At 39.5% G+C, this 17965-nt stretch overlaps 1 protein-coding gene and 1 long non-coding RNA gene across 2 annotated transcripts in view; both read left to right on the forward strand.

The window, feature by feature from the left end:
- The first annotated feature begins 1555 nt into the window (after positions 1–1555).
- Positions 1556–5089, forward strand: MED10 (mediator complex subunit 10). Its single transcript, XM_026048563.1, has 4 exons — positions 1556–1683; positions 1892–1975; positions 3057–3159; positions 4412–5089. The coding sequence occupies exons 1-4, from the start codon at positions 1556–1558 to the stop codon at positions 4505–4507; spliced, it is 411 nt and encodes a 136-aa protein (XP_025904348.1). The 3' UTR covers positions 4508–5089.
- Positions 5090–13714: 8625 nt separating this feature from the next.
- LOC112955258 overlaps positions 13715–17965 on the forward strand; it is a 52141-nt gene continuing 47890 nt past the window's right edge. Inside the window, exon 1 of the long non-coding RNA XR_003250854.1 lies at positions 13715–13766. This is a non-coding gene — a long non-coding RNA (uncharacterized LOC112955258). The remainder of the gene's footprint in view (positions 13767–17965) is intronic.

Consider the following 17965-nt stretch of genomic DNA (forward strand, 5'->3'; position numbering starts at 1 on the left):
CTAGTCCTTCCAGTGCTTTGTGTGGGGAATGCCAATCTTTTATTGCCCAAGGAATACTGCATTTCTACACAAACTGGAACAGCCACAATGAGAAGGAGGAATTAAAAAGGACCCTACTGCAAAATACATTCTAGCCTCTGAGATCAAGGCTTTCTGTAGCTCTGATTCTTGTAGGTAAAAGAGATATTTAAATCGTGCATTTTAGGTCAGCGTTTTCACTGTCAGATAAAAGGAAACTCTCAGGGTTTCCGTTATGTGTAGAATCAAGCATTGTTGGAGCATGTCTACTAATCAGACACTGCGAGTGATGGAGGCAGGGAAGTGTCTGCTTTTTAAATCTGTACAGTTCCTTCTATCACAATAGCATGTATGGATTTTACACATGTGTCACGTCCTACGGCGCTAAGAACTTTACAAAGAGGAGCCCTAACAGGGAGACTGTACCAGGAGGCAGCAGCTCGCAGCTGCGAGGTTTGCTGTGAGTACTGAGGGAAGTCACTTTAACGAGCAAACTGATGGAATACATTGAAGCACATAAGATTAATAATAGTAATAGTAATAGTAATAAAAATAGACAATCCCACTTGTACATTTATGGTTGTTAATGGCTGTATGAAAAACAAAATGAAGCCACCTCTTTCTAAATATTTCAGGAAGGCAGCAGGCTCTAAATGGCAAATGGATCAGGACTGGAATTTAACCTGGATAGAGCAGCCCATATCTGGTGAGCCGCAGCATAAGCAGTGACTTTTAAATCCCACCATTTTAAAAGAAGTGCTGGAAATGTTTTCAGGGATGCTATTAGTCACTTGGAATGTTTCCTGCTGGAGAATTCCTAGAGATGCTATATTGTAAAAATAAACAAAAAAGCGAATAAATAAATAATAATAATTTTAAAAATAGGGAAGGTAAGGAGAGGGGAGCAGTGCCGAGGGCCATTGAATGATCCATATTGTCAAACTCCAATTATCTGGTGTTTGTGAAACATGCTAATTATAATTTAGTATTGATTTGCCTTCAGGGTAAAAAATATTTCTCATTATTTGCATTCACGTATTTGATAAATCTATAGAGTCCAAAAGCCAATTCCAACCTGTGTGAGTTAGGGCTTATAGATTTAACTTTGGTCCACAATTCATTTCCCGTCAGTTGTGAGGCTGGTGAACTGTGCATGCTCCAGCAGCATGAAGTGAGACGCACAACTAAAACAAGGGACATATAAAATAAGTGACAAATCATGTTTAAATACTGGTCTCGGGGGCACTTTGAGGCTCGTTCGAGGCTCACTTTGAGGAAAGGACACAAGCAACTGCTGAGGAAACTGCGAGCAAAAGTAATAGATTAGGAAAGGCCACATTGAAGTATTCGATCTAAGAGCATCGTGCTAAATCAAGAATTAAACCCTCTCAGGCCTTGGTTCAGGGCCACTACCCTTGACACCCGCCTGGATGGCGCGAGCGGCGCCTTGCGGGAGCCGCCCCCGCCCCAACGGCTCCAACGGCCCCAACCGCCGCTGGAGACGGAAGTGACGGGGCGCGGGCCGGAAGCGGGCGGCATGGCGATGGCGGAGAAGTTCGACTCGCTGGAGGAGCACCTGGAGAAGTTCGTGGAGAACATCCGCCAGCTCGGCATCATCGTCAGCGACTTCCAGCCCAGCAGCCAGGCGGGCCTCAACCAGAAGCTGTGAGGCGCCCCCCCCGCTCCCGGGTCCGCCCTCGGGCCGGCCGGGCTCCTCGCGCCCCTTCCCCGCGCAGGCCCTGCCTGCGGCCCGGCCGGGGCTCCCGGGCGGGCGCCGCCTCGCTGGGCGTGCGGGGGGTCGGGGGGTGGCGCTTCGTGTGGACACGGGGTCAGTTAGTGACACCCCATCCCCCTTTCCTTTCCTTCTTTTCAGCAATTTTATGGTGACGGGCTTGCAGGACATCGACAAGTGCCGGCAGCAGCTGCATGACATCAGCGTGCCCTTGGAGGTGTTCGAGTGAGTAGAGAGGAGCCGCGCTGGCTGTGGCCTGCTCTGTGGCATTGGGGCCCCCACTGAGCTCTGGGTGCTTCTTAAAACCCTCCCTTTGTAATATCTGCCAAGACAGTGGGGGAAGAAGGGCTAGGGAAACTGCGAAATGTGTATATCCTTTCTTCAGGTCTCTCCCTGCTCCCCCCCCCCCCTTTTTTTTTAATCTTTTTTCCCCTTCTATGTTGCGTGAATTGGCACAGCCTGTTTTGCATCCATTAGTTTGCTAAGCTAGATGATTTCATTTTAGAAAGTTTCTTTTACAGCACATTCAAATCAAGATATAAACTTGGAAGAGAGAGTAAATTATGGCAATGTTCAGGTGTCTGATTTCATGAGCAGCCCTCTGCTTGTTGGCACAGAATTAGGCTAGTAAAAATTGTCATCACGGGGAGGAAGAGCCACACGCAATAGGCTCACAGCGTAGCTCTCGAGTTAACGTGCTCGTCCTTCACCTGTCACTCAGATGCTCTTGGTTTGCTGTGTTCTGGTGTGTTTCTGACTGTGGGGCTGCATTAGGGAGATTTTGCACTCGTTAGTAGTTTAGCAATCAGCAGTTTTATGTCTTCCATTTTATTTGAGAACAAAATGACTTTTTGCCAGTTTGATTTTATTTGTATGGCAAAGCAAAAAAATGTACTTGCTGATTCAAGGGCGTTTATTTCCATTAACACTTGTATGGACAATGTCTCCTCCCCTCAAATTGCTAGGTGCCTTATTGCTGGGTGCTCAGAATTATTAGCACATGATGAGCAACTTTGGGCTGGTTTTCTTCACTTCGAAGGGAAGCAGGCTTTTGCTTCATGTGGGAGGGCTCCTCTTGTTGACTGGGAGAAATTAGGTAACTAGTTGCTTTAAGGAAGGTATAAAGTCTGAGCCTGTTTGCAGCCCCAGCCTTGTTGTCTTGAGTTGTCTTTTGAAAATGGTGACACAAATTATGTTTTAAAGGGCACTTTTGAGTACAGAAAGGCAGCACCGTGAATGATTCTGTTTCTTGGTGGAAGTCACATCTGGAACGTGATCATTTAGATGGTGTCTCTTTTATTTTCAGATATATAGATCAAGGTCGTAATCCTCAGCTTTATACTAAGGAGTGTCTGGAGCGAGCTTTGGCTAAGAATGAGCAAGTAAAAGGAAAAATTGACACAATGAAGGTAAACTAGAAATAAGGAAAGTGCAAATGCATACAGAGCCTCTTTTTGAAAAGTCCCCACTTTTCTGTAAACTTGTCTATTTGCAACTATTTGCGCAACTATTAATTTTTCCTTGTTAGGTGACTTGCATTAGGGATTGCTCTGCATATCTGTGTTTTAACCGATGCTGATACGGCCTGTTGTAAAAAGAAAATTTCCAGTTTACCCTGTAGTTGGAGAAGTGGTAATCTTCGTGGCCTGTTTTGGGGTTTTTTTTTGTTTTGTTTTTGACAAAATGTGTGTATTTGTGTTAGTGAACAGAGTGGGTCTACTCCATTTTGTAGTACTAGTGCGACAAAAGATTTGTCAGCACAGTCTAATCCTCATGCAGCGACTCACAACCTATGCCAGCAGGTAGGCTGCATTTTGATCTGAGAATAACCTGAACCTTCTCTTACCCTGTTTAACCACTGGAATTTACTGCCAAAATGTGAACTGAAAAACAGTTCAGTAAAACTCAAGAAAGGGTTGTTAGTGCTTCAGAACAATTTTTGGCTAAATTTGAAGTTCATATAGAGTAGGGCAATTTGTGCTGCAGAATGCATGTCACAAGCTACTACACCTTCTTTTGGTACAATGCTCCGTGCTTGTAAAAGGTGTAGGAAGAATTATATGCCCTATTGTGGGATGGAGGGAATTTCATATCAAATTAAGTGCCCCTTTTCTTTGCATTAATAAGGTCGTCTAAAAATAGTTTTATTTATTATTAAGAAGGTATAATTGGAGCACAGCATATTTTAACAGTGAAATAATGTGACTAGTCACTGGAAACCTTAGTCAAAACACGATGAGTGGATCTCATTCTGGTCTGATTCCAAGTTCATCCTGACAGATCTTCATCTGGTAATGGGAGGTGGGGAGTTGTGAAGTGTTTAGAGCCTTTAAGAATCAGACGGATTCTTACCCGATTTCTATTTTTTGTGTAAGTCCAAATGCTAGGTAGTTTATTGGAGATTAAAAATACAAAATATTTTCTTGTGCCTGATGCTTTCCTAGCAGATTTTACCTGGTCGCTTTCTGTTAATTTTGTAATATCATTTTCTTTGCTGTGTGTGAGTCATTTTTGTTTTGTTTTTAAATAGTTCTTTCTAGTCATTGCAATGTTTAACTAGGCTTTTTTGTATAGAAACATTTGTATTCAGCAGATAATACTATTTGATGGACTGAAAGTAAATGGTGCAGGTGATCTTTGTGCATTTTCTTCTCTTTCCAGAAATTTAAAAGTCTGTTAATTCAGGAGCTAACCAAGGTGTTCCCTGAAGATATGGCCAAGTACAAAGCTATTCGAGGTGAAGATCCTCCTCCTTAGGTTGGCCTTCAGTAGCTCTAAAAATGTGAATTCTATGAATTGATGCTTACCTCTCTTTTTATAAAAAACTTTGTTTGGAGGGAGGGTGAAAACAAGCATTCAAAACAACTGTACTAAAAGATACGGCAGTGGTAGACTGGAAAGGAACTTGATGATTGCTGATGGTTCTGCTTTGAAGCTACTGAATCTTTGTGCAAGCTTGTGTTCAAAGGTTGCAGTTGAACCTCCCTGTGACACCTGCAGTCAATTATATTCCACAAAGTGCATTTCCAGAGCAGAAAAATACATTATTTTGGTTTCTGATAAATGTGCTCCAGGACTACGAATTTTCATTTGTAAACTGCTTTTTGTATTGGTTTGTTTTTTTTTTTAAAAAGGACTGCTTCCATTTTGTAAAATTTCACTGAAATGGAATCCATCAAGGCAGCTGCCGTTTTCATAGTTCTTAAGAAACTGTAGCCAAGAAGACATTTTTGTTCTGTTTGCTGCTACTGAGGATCTAGAAACTGAGCACATTCAGGGACTGGCTCCTCAACAATGTTTATTTTGTGTAATAATATTTAATGTAGACACTTTTAATTCTATTAATTTTCTGTAAGCACGTTGTACAATAAAAAAAATTGAAGAAATTCTAGGATGTTTCAGTTCAGTGCTGCTCTTAATGAAATGAGCTGTGACAAGTAGTACATTAGTACATTCCTAACTCCCAGAGGGGTAAAATTGTATCAAAGCTCGTGTGCTAAAAGTTTATATTTGAAGCTAATATAAAGCCACTGTTTTGTTTCTTGCAAAGCAAGTGATAATAGCTGAAGCAGGAGATTTTGGCAGATCAGTTATTGTGTTTCTGATAGCTGCAAATCCTCTATAAAATTCTTTTTTTTTATATATATATATATATATATTTTGGCAGGGGATGTTTAGTGGGTATAATATGGAGCTGATATGAAACATTTTTGCTTGGAACCACTCTTTTAAAAAGGTGGAGTCAACATTTGAAATACTAAGGTTATCAACCATCACTATTTTTATTGATTTATTGATATATATAAATATAATTAATGAGCATACCAAGTTGAGTGTAACCCAAACCCACAAAACCTGGGTAGGAAGTGCAGATGAAGTGAGGTGAAACAACATATTAAAGTTGTGTCCTCACTTGGGGAACCAGAAGCAGAATCCAGTTCCCAACCATGAGTGCTGGATGCATTTCAAAAGGGTAAGCATAGAAATTAAGCTTTTGTTTTGTTTTAAAAAGGGAATTTTTCATTTATAGAATCACAGAATAGTAGAGGGAAAGTGGAGTGGAGTAAAAAGGGAGCTCTGGAACCCAGTAACTCCCCTCAGAGCAGGGGCAACTGGAGCAGGGGCAGCTTGTCCAGTCACATTTTTGTTATCTCCAAGGATGTAGAATCCACGACCCTTCCGGACACTTTGATCAATGTTTGATTATTTATACAGTGGGAAAAAAAAAAAAGCTTTTTAAGAAATAATTGGATGGCCTGTACTGTGTTTGTGCCCCATTCCATCATGTATTTACACATTGATAACACCTGCCCTGAACCTTTTCACATCTAAACAATTTCAGAGTTCTGATTCCAGTTCTCAGCCTCTCCCTTAGTCATTTTAGGGACCCTTTGTAGGATATGCTCTAATATGTCCATTTCTTTCCTCTACTGAGGAAAACTGGGTACAGCGCTCAAGATGTGATCTTGTCAATGCTGAGAAGATGATCAGCTCTGACCATCTGCTCACAAAACTCTTCCTCATGCAGCCCATGCTGCTCTTGACCTTTTTTTTTTTTTTTTTTTTTTTTTTTTTTTTTTTTTTTTTAATAACCATAAGGGCACCTTCCTGGCTCATAGTCAACTTGTCCATCTGGACCCCTACGTGCTTTTCTGCGAAGTTACTCTTGAAGTGGTTTTCCCCCAGCACGTACAGATACACGAGGTTATTCCTTCTCAGGCATCACCTCCTCTGCAGGGCTTAGTATTTGCCTTTTCTGATAATTTTTCCAGCCATTGTCCCTCTAAAAAGCCGTGCAACCCTCTACTGTACTAGCCACTCCTACCAGTTTGGTTTTCATCAGCAAACATTCTGCAGGTGGGTTTGGTCCTGTCATTAATGAAGCTAATAAACATTGGTGGCCGCAATACCAGCACCTGAGGTGCACCAGTAGTGGCTGGCCACCACCTGGACTGCGTGAGGTGATTATAACCTGCAGCTAGTTTTCAGTCCACCTTGCTGTTCATTGATCTAACTCATATTTCATTAGCTTGTCTAGTAGGATGTTTTGGGAGATGGTCTCAAAAGTGTTGCTAAGGTCAAGATATACAACATGCACGTGCTCTGCTCTCCCCTCATCCATCAAATCGGACATCTCATCATAGAAGGCTATCAGGTTGAGCAGACATCACCACCTCACCCTTTGGAAATCCATGGTAACTACACCCAATATGCTTGGAAGTGGTTTCCAGGATTAGTTGTTCGAACACTTTCCATGGACTGAAGTGAGATTAACCAACCTGTAGCTCTCCAGATGACACTGTCTTTCTTCTAGTCCTCAAGTACCTCCCCTAATCATGATGATCTTTCAGAAATAATCAAGAATGGCTTCACAATGACACTGACCAGCTCCCCCAACACTTGTGGGTGCATCGCACTGGATCACCTAGACCTGTGGATGTTCAGGTGTTTCCTGACCTCTTCTAGTTCCACAAAGGGTAACTTCATTTCTGCATTTTTTTCCCCTGGTCCCTTCAGCCTGGGATGTCTGAAGATGAGTTTTACCAGAAAAGAACTAAGTCAAAAAAAGCATTCAGTATCTCTGCTGTGTCCTTTGTCACTAAGGCCCACAACAAGCCCACATTTTCCCGTCATCTTCCTTTTGTATGTACTTGTAGAAGCCTTTTTGTTGTTGCTCTTCACATCTCTCGACAGGTTGCAAACAGGTTTTCACTTTCCTAACCCCATCCTTACATATTTTTTTTGCCTTTGGTATGTTATAAAATTGAATGCTAAAATTGAATTCTAAAATGAAGATGAACATTGTTTGAAAATGCTAATGTATTAATGGAACTACGGAGACCTAAATTCAGTCTGCCTTTTGGCATGCAAATGTATATATGTAATTTATGCTGACGTTCAGCAGATGTCGTTTATGACTTACATGAGACTGATATTTATTATGCTGATAGAATACCTCTGGTGGATGTACTCTTTGTTGAAGAGATGCATGTGTTAAAAACTCCTGAGAGAGATGAAATACCCAGAATTAGCATGATATAAGTGACAATAATGAAAAGAATGCTAGTGGAAAATGAATAGATAGTAAAATACCACCAGATTGGTAAGCAGTGATAGAAAGAGCTTGACTAATTATAATGTAATTTAGCTTGTTTTTTCCTTCTCTAACCCTTCAGATATGTGCTAATAATGGCAAATCTTCACAACAGGGTTGCAAAGTAGATATAAATATGAAAATCACCTTTTAAAGCTTGGTCAGCATATGTAGGTAGACCGGGTTAGATTTAAAACCTGACAGCATGTTGAATATTGTAACTCATAATGCAAAATAGTTCTTACTGTAGCACCAAAAAATGGAGAATAAGAATAGATTAAGAATAGATTCTTAATGACAGGTTCTTTTCCTTGCCACCTTGACAAACTGTGAACCCCTTAAAGATTAAATCACTGTCTAATGAACACCAGTCTGGAAGAGTAAGACCCCATTTACAGAAGGCTGTGGTATTAACTTAAGGTACTTTAAACTGGATTAAAAATGCTTTACTAATTCAATTTAAAGTAAAACTTTGATTTAAAAACTTTTCCCCATAGACATGCCTTAAGAGAGTTTTAAGTTAGCCCTTTATAGGAGACAAATGAAAAGCATGCAGACCTAGCTGTTAGCACAATTGGTGCCCTTCTTGGTACTGAACAAGGAGATACAAATTTAGAGCATGGCATACTGAAAAGCTATTTCGTGAGGTTAGCATCCTTTTCTACTACACTGATTTCCTTTTTGCTCCCTTAGGACAAGAATATGTATAGAAATGTCATTACAAATGGGAGAAAGAAAGAACCAAAAGAACTGATTGAACCTGGAATTGAAAAAGACCAATTCTGAGCCACTGAATGCAATCTTCCATAGGAGACAGAAGCATTTAAACAATCACGTACAAGGGTGCACCAAAGAGCTACTTCATGCACCACCAAAACCTGCTCTTTACATTATGTCCCAAGAAGGATTTAGGATAGATCAAGGACATGCATAATTGCTCAAAGCTGTGCAATAAGCACAGACTTTGTTAAGTAAAAATACTCAGCTGATTCTGCGAAGTGAGTTGTGCCCCATTCAAGGTCTGGTAGGTCCTGAGAGTGTGAAATCAGGTAAAATACTTCCTTAACCTATTGCAATCAGTTAAATATTTAGGACGCGAGCTAGATGTGTTATATAGCTTCCCAAGGCATTGTTATTACTGCTTGGAGCACTGGCACATGCTACCCAATATTTTGTCTCTGTAGCCAGTGTGATTATTTCAGAGGAAGGCAAAAAAATCCTGGGAGAAATAAAATCATCCCATAAGAGAGGAAAAAAGAATCTTTAATAACTGCACCATGGAGACATGGGAATAACTAAAGCATGAGATTAATTCAATATAGACATAGTATGAATGTGAAGGATCAGTGAAGAATGAGCATTTTTTCTTTCGCCTTTCCACATTTCCTCTTCCTTCTAGTCATATGATGATAAATATCTATCTGATAAAAAAATCAACATGCAAGAACTCATATTGTCTGTTTTAATTTTACACTCCCTAATCACCTCTATATCTTAAGACAATGCGTTCTCTGAACTCAAGTGACAACTGAAATAGCTTCTTGTTCCCTGTCTTCTATCTAATACCCAGTCCACATTTGTTATCAATGTCATCTTATGCTAGAATTATCATTTTAACTTCAGTAGTACTTTGAATTCCTTGATTACTGACTACCTTAATAAAAACTTTTTTGTGTGTGTCACCTCCAAAATCACATTTTGCTGGTCTGGACAGGCTGATCTATGGCTTTCTCTCCTCATATGACAGACACTCCATCTTCCATCACTCTTCCTGGTATCTAATCCTTAGGTTTTCACTGGCAGTTTTCACAGACTCTAGATGAATTGTTGAGGATTCTGCTTGTCAGGAGCATGACCTCTTTGTGCAAGGCAAAAATAGAAGCCTAAACAAGAACTAATACAATTTCAGCATTATTCTAGAAGAATCACTTAAGCACTTATATGCTTAAATGCAGATTGAAAATCCATCAACTCCTATTTCTAAAAGCTTGACAAATGTTCCCGTTAATGGTACAGAGGTGCCAAGAAAACATATTGTGTAGTAATATAACCACAGAAAAATGTTAAGAGTCTGTCTAGTACAACCTCTTGCTCAAAGCAGGCACTAGATCAGGTCTAAAAGAGCATGAGAGAGATAGAAAAAAAGAGAGAGAGAGAGAAAGAAAACAAACAAGCAAAAAAGAGATGATTCTTATCTACATTTTTTGAGTTTCAAAAATCCAACACATTGTAACCGTTTCAGTACCAGTGTAGTGGCCAGGTCCCTGAATGCACTGACGGAGCAGCCATACGGGCTCTGACAGGCCTCACCTGGGGCCTCCAGAACAACCTTCTGACCAGGGCCTCCACCTAAGCTTAGGCCTGGGTGTCAGTCTCTGCCTGAGCTGTTTTACAGGTAATTGTGTTTCCAGTTGTAGCTGTCTATGGACCTCCTTGACCTGGGCTTTGACCAGTGAAGTGGCTTTCCTGCTTGACCTCAGAGCACTCATCACTTTGCTGCATGGTGATTGCTGGACCACATCTGACTCGGGTTACTATCAGTAGACCTGACCTGTGGATTGACTTTCTGACTTGACCTCGGATGTGACTCATTACAAGTCTCTCTGGTGACCTGGAGTCTGCTTAACCCTGGCCACCATCCCTGGACCTGGCCATAGGACCTTGCTTGGAGCAAGTGCTGCCTGGGTAGGCCCTTGTCCTGCTGACCTTAGGAGGTTCAGCTCTCTGTCCCTTAGGGAATCTGGCCCTTGTGGCTCCTGGACATCTAGTGTTGGCCAAAAATGTTTCGTATGTGCATGTCCATATTACAGCAGTCTTACACACATAATGCCACTGGGATTTTGTTTATTTTATGCTTCTACTCCATAATGTAATGTCTATTAAAGAATATAACCCCATTGACTTATTTTTCTGCACTTCTATTTTTCATATAAAAAAAACCCAATGCTTTGATTGCTACTGTTTTATGCTTTTAGGCAACACACATACTAATCTCAACTATGCTTCAATAATATAGCTGGTATATTCCTTTGATAGTTCCCAGCAATTGGGTTGCTTTCAGTGACATCATCTAAATCCCTAGGCATTCCTTAAGATATTCTAATACTTAAACAAAAACTCCATTCAAACACTTTCTTTTGTTTTAACAAAAACTCGACCCACTCCCTGCCTCCAAACATGTTATCTAACTGCTAATTATGTTTGTTTAACCTGCAAATTGTCTCAAGGTTTGTTGCAGCGAGATGAAATAAGCATCCTTTAATGTGTTTTATTCTTTTACAGCATTGTTTATTCTTTCACATATGAGTCTTAGGAACTAAGTTATGTAGACAGTATTTCAATAATTATTTACAATGTCAAAGGAAACTGACAAGTACTACTTCAGCAGGATTTCCAAGTGATAAATGCATTATTTTGCTGTAACCCCATTTAGCTTGTTACTTTATCTCCAGTCAGTATTTTTCAGATGACATTACAGATGATGATCATCCTTAAAAAGATCTAAATTTGAAAAGATACATTGTGAGAAGCTATCATTCAAATAGCAAATCTGATCTTGAAAACTCTTTGAGATAATACTGTGTCATCAAATAGGTCTACCTATCTTTTTTGGCATGTTTATTTTTACTTATGTTATCCGTGCTAATGCATCTTTTTAAAGTTATCCTAAATACAACTGCCTAAAAATCTTAAACACCTGATTTCATTTACATTTTATCAATATAAAATCTCTAAGTATATAAATACAAACACATATGTATAAATGCAAATCTGTTTTATCTTTTTTTTTGTAAATCTAATCTTTTATCCTAATGGTTTCTGACGCTCACATAAAACTAGTCTTTTGTTTCAACATATCTAATTCCTCAGTATAAACAAATCATTCCAGAAGCACTAGACCCTCTTCCCTAGATATTGTGTGTCTTGTCTCCATTGCAGCATGTCATAGATAGGCCTATTGTTGTTTCTGTTAAAATAGAAAAAATAATATAAAATAAAACAAAGAAAAAAAAACACAAAAAACAATAACCCCTCTATACACACACACACACACACACACACACACACACACACACACACACACAATGAAGAACTGTAGGAAATATCTATTCTATCCCTTCTGCAAGGAAAGATCTAATAAACCCTGAAATAATAGAAAGATTCAGGTTGGAAAGAACCCCTGGAGGTTGTCTAGTCTGACCCAAAATAGTTGGCTCAAAATAATTCTCTGTAGCTTCAGTGAGATCCCATGGTTCAGGACCTGACAGAAACCTTCTGTCATCCCAATATGAAGTCTCTCTTTTTCACAGCATCTTTCTGTGTTATGCTACAACCCGACTGTTTTGTTTGTTTGTTTTTCAAAACTGCTGCATGACTTGTGCCTCACGCTGTGTTTGTGTAGGTAAGGACTTGCATCTGTGTGAAGAATATGGAGATGATGACTCTTACAATATTTTTATTTATTTTTATTTTTATTTTTATTTTTATTTTTATTTTTATTTTTATTTTTATTTTTATTTTATTTATTTATTTATTTATTTTTTTACTACTGATTCAGAGCACAAACGAATAATCCTTCTTAGGTTTTTGTAGTCAGCAAATGTAACAAAGATGCTCCCAAGCCACTAATGAAAATGCTGTGTAGCATGAATGCTGCAATCAAATTTGATTCACTACTGTCATCCATAATACAGGAATACACTAATAAACACCTTTTGAGGGTTGTTTTCAACGTGTGCTTGTTTTGCACTTGTCTGCAGTATTTTTATCCTGGTTATTGGTGTAGATTCCACTTAGAGTACACAAGTCTATCACCTTATTTGCTTGTCCGTATTCACAAAGTGAATAAGATAACAATGCAGTTACTTGTCCTTCACTTGCTCAAACCAATCTGACCTGTTGTAATATGTAATGGTTGTAGAATTCAGTATTTCAGTGTATTTCTGTCAGTGTCCATAGGGATGATGCCTCTGGACTTTTATAGCTTTCCACACACAAGGCCAGAAGAGAACAAACAAGCTCATGTGCCTTATTAGATTCCTCTGAAATTCTGAACACTGGAAGCTAGAAAGTTTCACTTAAGCATTCTTAGACTGCATTTTAAAACTTGAGCCATTAAAAAAAATCTTTAAAAATGCAAAATTGCAGGTTTATGAAGTCAATCAGAAACATAAAGCAAGGTCTCAAGTTGAGCAAATGTAGAACCATGGTTCCACCTGACTCCATACCTGTTCCTCAGATAGGCTGAATATTTCTACATATACAATAGAGATATTCAGAAAACACACTGGTCTTAAACTGAAAGAGTTCTGAGCTGCCTGAGATGACAACCTGTGTGGAAGCAGTGGCAGCTTGCTGAGCTTCCCAAAGCCATTTCATTCTGACTTTGCTAAAATTAATTTTAGTGAATTTTCCCAAGTGTGTTAGAAGGTCTCTGAGGGTAGAAGTGCCCTGTAACACATCACTCACCAAACTTACAGCAAACCAATTTATACTGTGGCTGACAAAAACGATTTTGCCTCTTTAGCAAGAAGACCAAACAACCAGTTTTCGAGAGGCCTTGCAAGTGCTGACCATGAAAATGACAGGTTGTCTTCCAGAAGGGGCAACCACCACATGAACCTTTGTGTATTGGCTCCCTTTGCCGCTTGGTGGTTTTGGCCACCAGTTTTTGAGTATCGTATCCCATGAAAAGGTGACCTGGGACACAAAGCCTTTTAATTAGCCTGGAAAGCCAACTTCATATTCATGGCTGCTTTATATCCATGCTGTCAACCCGCTGCCTCCTGCGGTCCTCCGTCGCTATGGCAACACCCTCCTAACAAGGGATTTTCTATCACACAGGGAGAAAAGCAGAGCCAGGAGGTTCAGAACTTCTGCCTACAGCCTGATAAATGCTGTGTGTTAAGGACGGCTCCTTCTGTAAGTTTTATTGTTATTTTTTTACCCTCGGATGTCATTCAGAAGATTTTTTTTCTTATTATAAAAAGTAATCCTGAAAAACGCTGCAAATGTTAATTCACCTTCCTTTCTCAAATGCCCTTTGTGAAGTGCCAAGTGAGGAGATGGCTGTATTGACCAGTGTAATTCAGTTTATTGATATCTGTGAAACACCCTCCAGGTCTACTAGTTGGCAATTATCATGTTGCCTATTGTATTGCTGGTTCAATCAAAACCAGATTCATTTTAATTTATGAAGAAAAGCTACATAATGGTGTATTTCTAGTATTTATTGTGTAGCACAGATTTATTATATGATACAAATCACAAAAATACATAAACCAATATTGAGCTATTAATCTTTTAAATACTTTTTTCTTTCATTGGTGCATGTTTTTCTCTAAAGCATCTTTCTTTATGTTACTAAATTCTTGCAGCCTGTTGTAATGAAATAGAGGACAGCATTCAAAATGTCTGGACACATTTTGTCGTTTATTTCAATACAACAAGCTGTGAAATGTACATGATTTTAATATGTCATCATTCAGAAAAGAAAAAGAATAAAGACAAAAAAAAATCTAGAAATCTAGCAGGGTTCCAAGAGCATTGTTTGAAATAAGTTATCACCTATTCTGATTTTCATAAGCATTGACAAGGTGCTGTGTCTTCATTAGGCACTTAGTATTCTCACAGGACTGTCCATCATATAAAGACAGATGCAGACATACAGGCAAATAAAGATAAACTGAAGTCTTAGAGATTTTCCTCAGGACTTCAGGAAATGTAGGAAAACTGAGAAAAGAAGGTGGTTTCTATCTGGATAACCAAGTTTGGATTAAGAAGCTTAAAATTAGAAGCTAATGTTTGAAAATGTTAGTGGCAGGCTATTGTAAAGCATAAAAAGAGTGAAAAGTACTATATCACTACAAAATAAATCTTGGTTTCCTTGGAATAATGCAGACTAGACTGTAATTCATTCCTTAAATTACTTTTTTTCTTTTTAATTTTGAAATGAATAACTAATATATGTTGCTTAGCAACTCAGACAATACCAATGTCCTTGGCCAGGTTGAGTTTATCTCCTTTTCAGAGTTCCTGCCTGTAGCTTTCCATTTATTTAAAGCTCTGTAATACCTTCCTTGCTTCTTATGCTTTACATCCAACATTGTCCTTTTTTCAGTTCTCTACAGAACAGATAGTTTTGCGCTACAGGAACTAGGTCCAAAGAACAGAAAGCTGTAAGGTATTAGAGATATTTCTACATCCTTATAATATCTTAAAACAAGTTATAAAGAAATGCAGCTGAATACTATTTTCATAAATTAATTTCATTTATTTTCATTAAAGTTCTTCTGCCTGATTTTGTCCTGCTTCAGAAATATTGTTGATATGAATGAGATAGTAAAATGGACTTCATATGTTATCGGAGCACATTCCGCTTTCATACCATGTATGATGAAGACATGATGACACTTGGAGTGGGTCTGGTGGAAGGCCACCAGTCAGGTGGCTGGAGCACATGAATCCTGAAAAAGAAGACACTAAGACATAAACTAACTGCTATCTGACAGTACCTAAAGTTGAATTATAGGGAACATTGCACCAGACTCCCTTATGAAGAGGGGCTTTTGCAGTAGCAAGTTGCAACAGGAGAAATTCTAATTACATGTAAGGAAACAATTCTTCCCTATGAAAGCAGTTGAGCACTGGAATAGGTTGCCCAAAGAGACAATAGAATTTCCTCCTGCTGCCTAGACTCCCTAGATTCACCTGGATGGCCTACAGAAGACCTTTCCGATATAAGTTTTGCTTTTATGTTCTCTGCTGAACTAAGTAGGGGGATGATGAGGCCCTGTCATGTTCATGTGAGTGCTGCTAATGTTTCTGTATACCCTGTGCTTGTGCATCTACGTGTGTCTGTATGTCTGGAACACATGATCAGTCTTAATATTGCCCAGATCTGGAAATAAGGAAGAGCAGCAGCCACATTCACAAGACTGGGATGGGAGAAACCTCCTAGTTTTAGAAGGGACTGGATTGGTCTTTAGCAGGCTGGGGAACAGAAATCCTCTGGGCCTCAGGGTCAACTTCCTTAGCATTCCCTGTGTTGAGCCATTTGGTGATGTCTTACTCCTAAATTAATGTAAGAGTACAGCTGGTGTCATGTCTGTGACTTTTGAGTTATGATGGAGCCCATGGAGCAGCTGTTTGTGGCTCTTTCTGGGTGCATCTCCTGCCATGAGGGAGCTAAAAGCTTTGGGACGAAGCGAAGCTCAGCAGGAGGAACATGCAAATTCCTAGCTCAGTGAATGGGGAACAAGTTACAGGATTCAGAGCTGCAAGTGGGAAGTGAAAGGCTTGACAGGCCTATAGCTGGGAAGAGATGTATTAGTCTAATGATAACAGAAGAATCACTCCTTAGTCCCCTAGACTGATAGGCAGTGTCAGCAGGAACAGGGCTTTCACGGGCTCCATGGAGTTAAAGTATTTTAAACGTGTCAAGTTTTATGGTTCTTTGAACCTTGGCATTTTCTGATCCAGATAACACATTATGTGTTCGCAGTAGGTAACACAAAACTATGAAGAAAGCTGTGGAGAGAGAGCTGTGAAGCAACAAGTTGTTTGCTTATTCTTTTCAAAATTGCTTAGCTGCCATGGAGATGTGCATAGCACAGATACCAAGAGGAACCAGTGTTATTCCCACACATGCCATTCTGCAGCACTGTGTACGGTGCTTAAAAATAAAGTCACAGGACAATTTGAGTTTAGGAATTCTTCACCCCAGAACTCTGCTTTGATCCATGAACAGCATTACCTTCCAAGGGAGAAAGAAAACTTCAAAAGCACAAGACTTTAGACCAAGGGACCTGCATCTCCACCTTTTAACTTTCAAAATGAAGTCTGAAGAACAAGAATCTTGTCTGTGTGGTGCTAATCATCATTTTTTTCTTTTTTTCAATGATTTTTGCACTGTGATTTGTTCCATGCTATTGCAGCAGTGCTTGAGCAGCTAAGCAAACGGCAAAATAACAACACTTTGAGCTTGATTCTCCCTTCCTTCCATAGGGACCCTTCCAGAAGGAGCATATCTACCCCAGACATCTCTACTCTGGTTGCACAAGTAGAAAGAGGAAATCCGCTTGTGCAGACTGCTGTGCTTGATTTATTTAGCCTTTCTAGAAGGGCTAATGGAGCTACATTGCTTCTGGAGACTGGAGTAAGTAGGGCTTCACAAAGCCCCAGAGCACCATATCAGCATGCCCCTTGCTGCCACAAAGAGGGTGCAGAAATCCCAGCATCTTGAAAGCCTCTCCAGCTCACAAGGAACATTGAGAAGAGCCATGTGCTTAAAACCCTGCTCCTGTTAGGTCTTTCATTACTTCACATAGGCTGAAAAAAAAAAAACCCTTTGAACCCTTTCTGGATTTCTTGTTTTCCTCAAGAAATACAAATCTATCTCCAGGATGCATAGGATCTACTCTAATTTCCTTCATCTTCAGAAAATTTGATCCTGCCAAGTAAATATTGTGTACGAGGACACTGGCTACTCTGGTAAGAAGGGCAAAGTTTGCAGTTCCTTTTGATAAGACTGCTCCACTTCAGCTAGACAGGAGCTCAGGACAACTGAGCATTCATCAGTTGAGCCAATCAGCTGGCCAATATTACGGTTAAGACACTCTCTTGAGATAAGGATATGTAGAAACTTGCAACAGAAATATTCATATTGAAATGATGACATCTGACTGGAAATGAACTTATGTGATAGCATCACAAGAAACACTAAAGCACAGGTTGAAGGAATGGCATTGACATCCAGTGACTTTATCTAGACAGCAATAAAATTGTCATTGTGCCTGTCCTCACCTTGGTATTCCAACAGGAAGAGATACTGCAGCTTCAGGATATCCAAACTGAGGAAACAAAAGAAAATGGGCAGACATTTTGCTTATATATATATTTATATAGATTATTATTAATAATAATCACAAATAACTAGTGAAGCCTAAAGAGCATGAAAGATCTGTCCCAGACCAGTTACTTTTCATCAATAGATACAAAAGACACAGTAAAGACTCAATAGCTGGTTTCTCTCATCTACTCCGTTGTTACACAAGTGACCAATGACTGTTAGGATGGAAAATCAGTTTGTTTGAAATAGATAGAATCTTTTTCACAAGATC

The sequence above is a fragment of the Nothoprocta perdicaria genome, unplaced genomic scaffold, assembly GCF_003342845.1.
Source record: "Nothoprocta perdicaria isolate Ctin4 unplaced genomic scaffold, notPer1 scaffold_55, whole genome shotgun sequence".
Classification (NCBI taxonomy): Eukaryota; Metazoa; Chordata; class Aves; order Tinamiformes; family Tinamidae; genus Nothoprocta; species Nothoprocta perdicaria.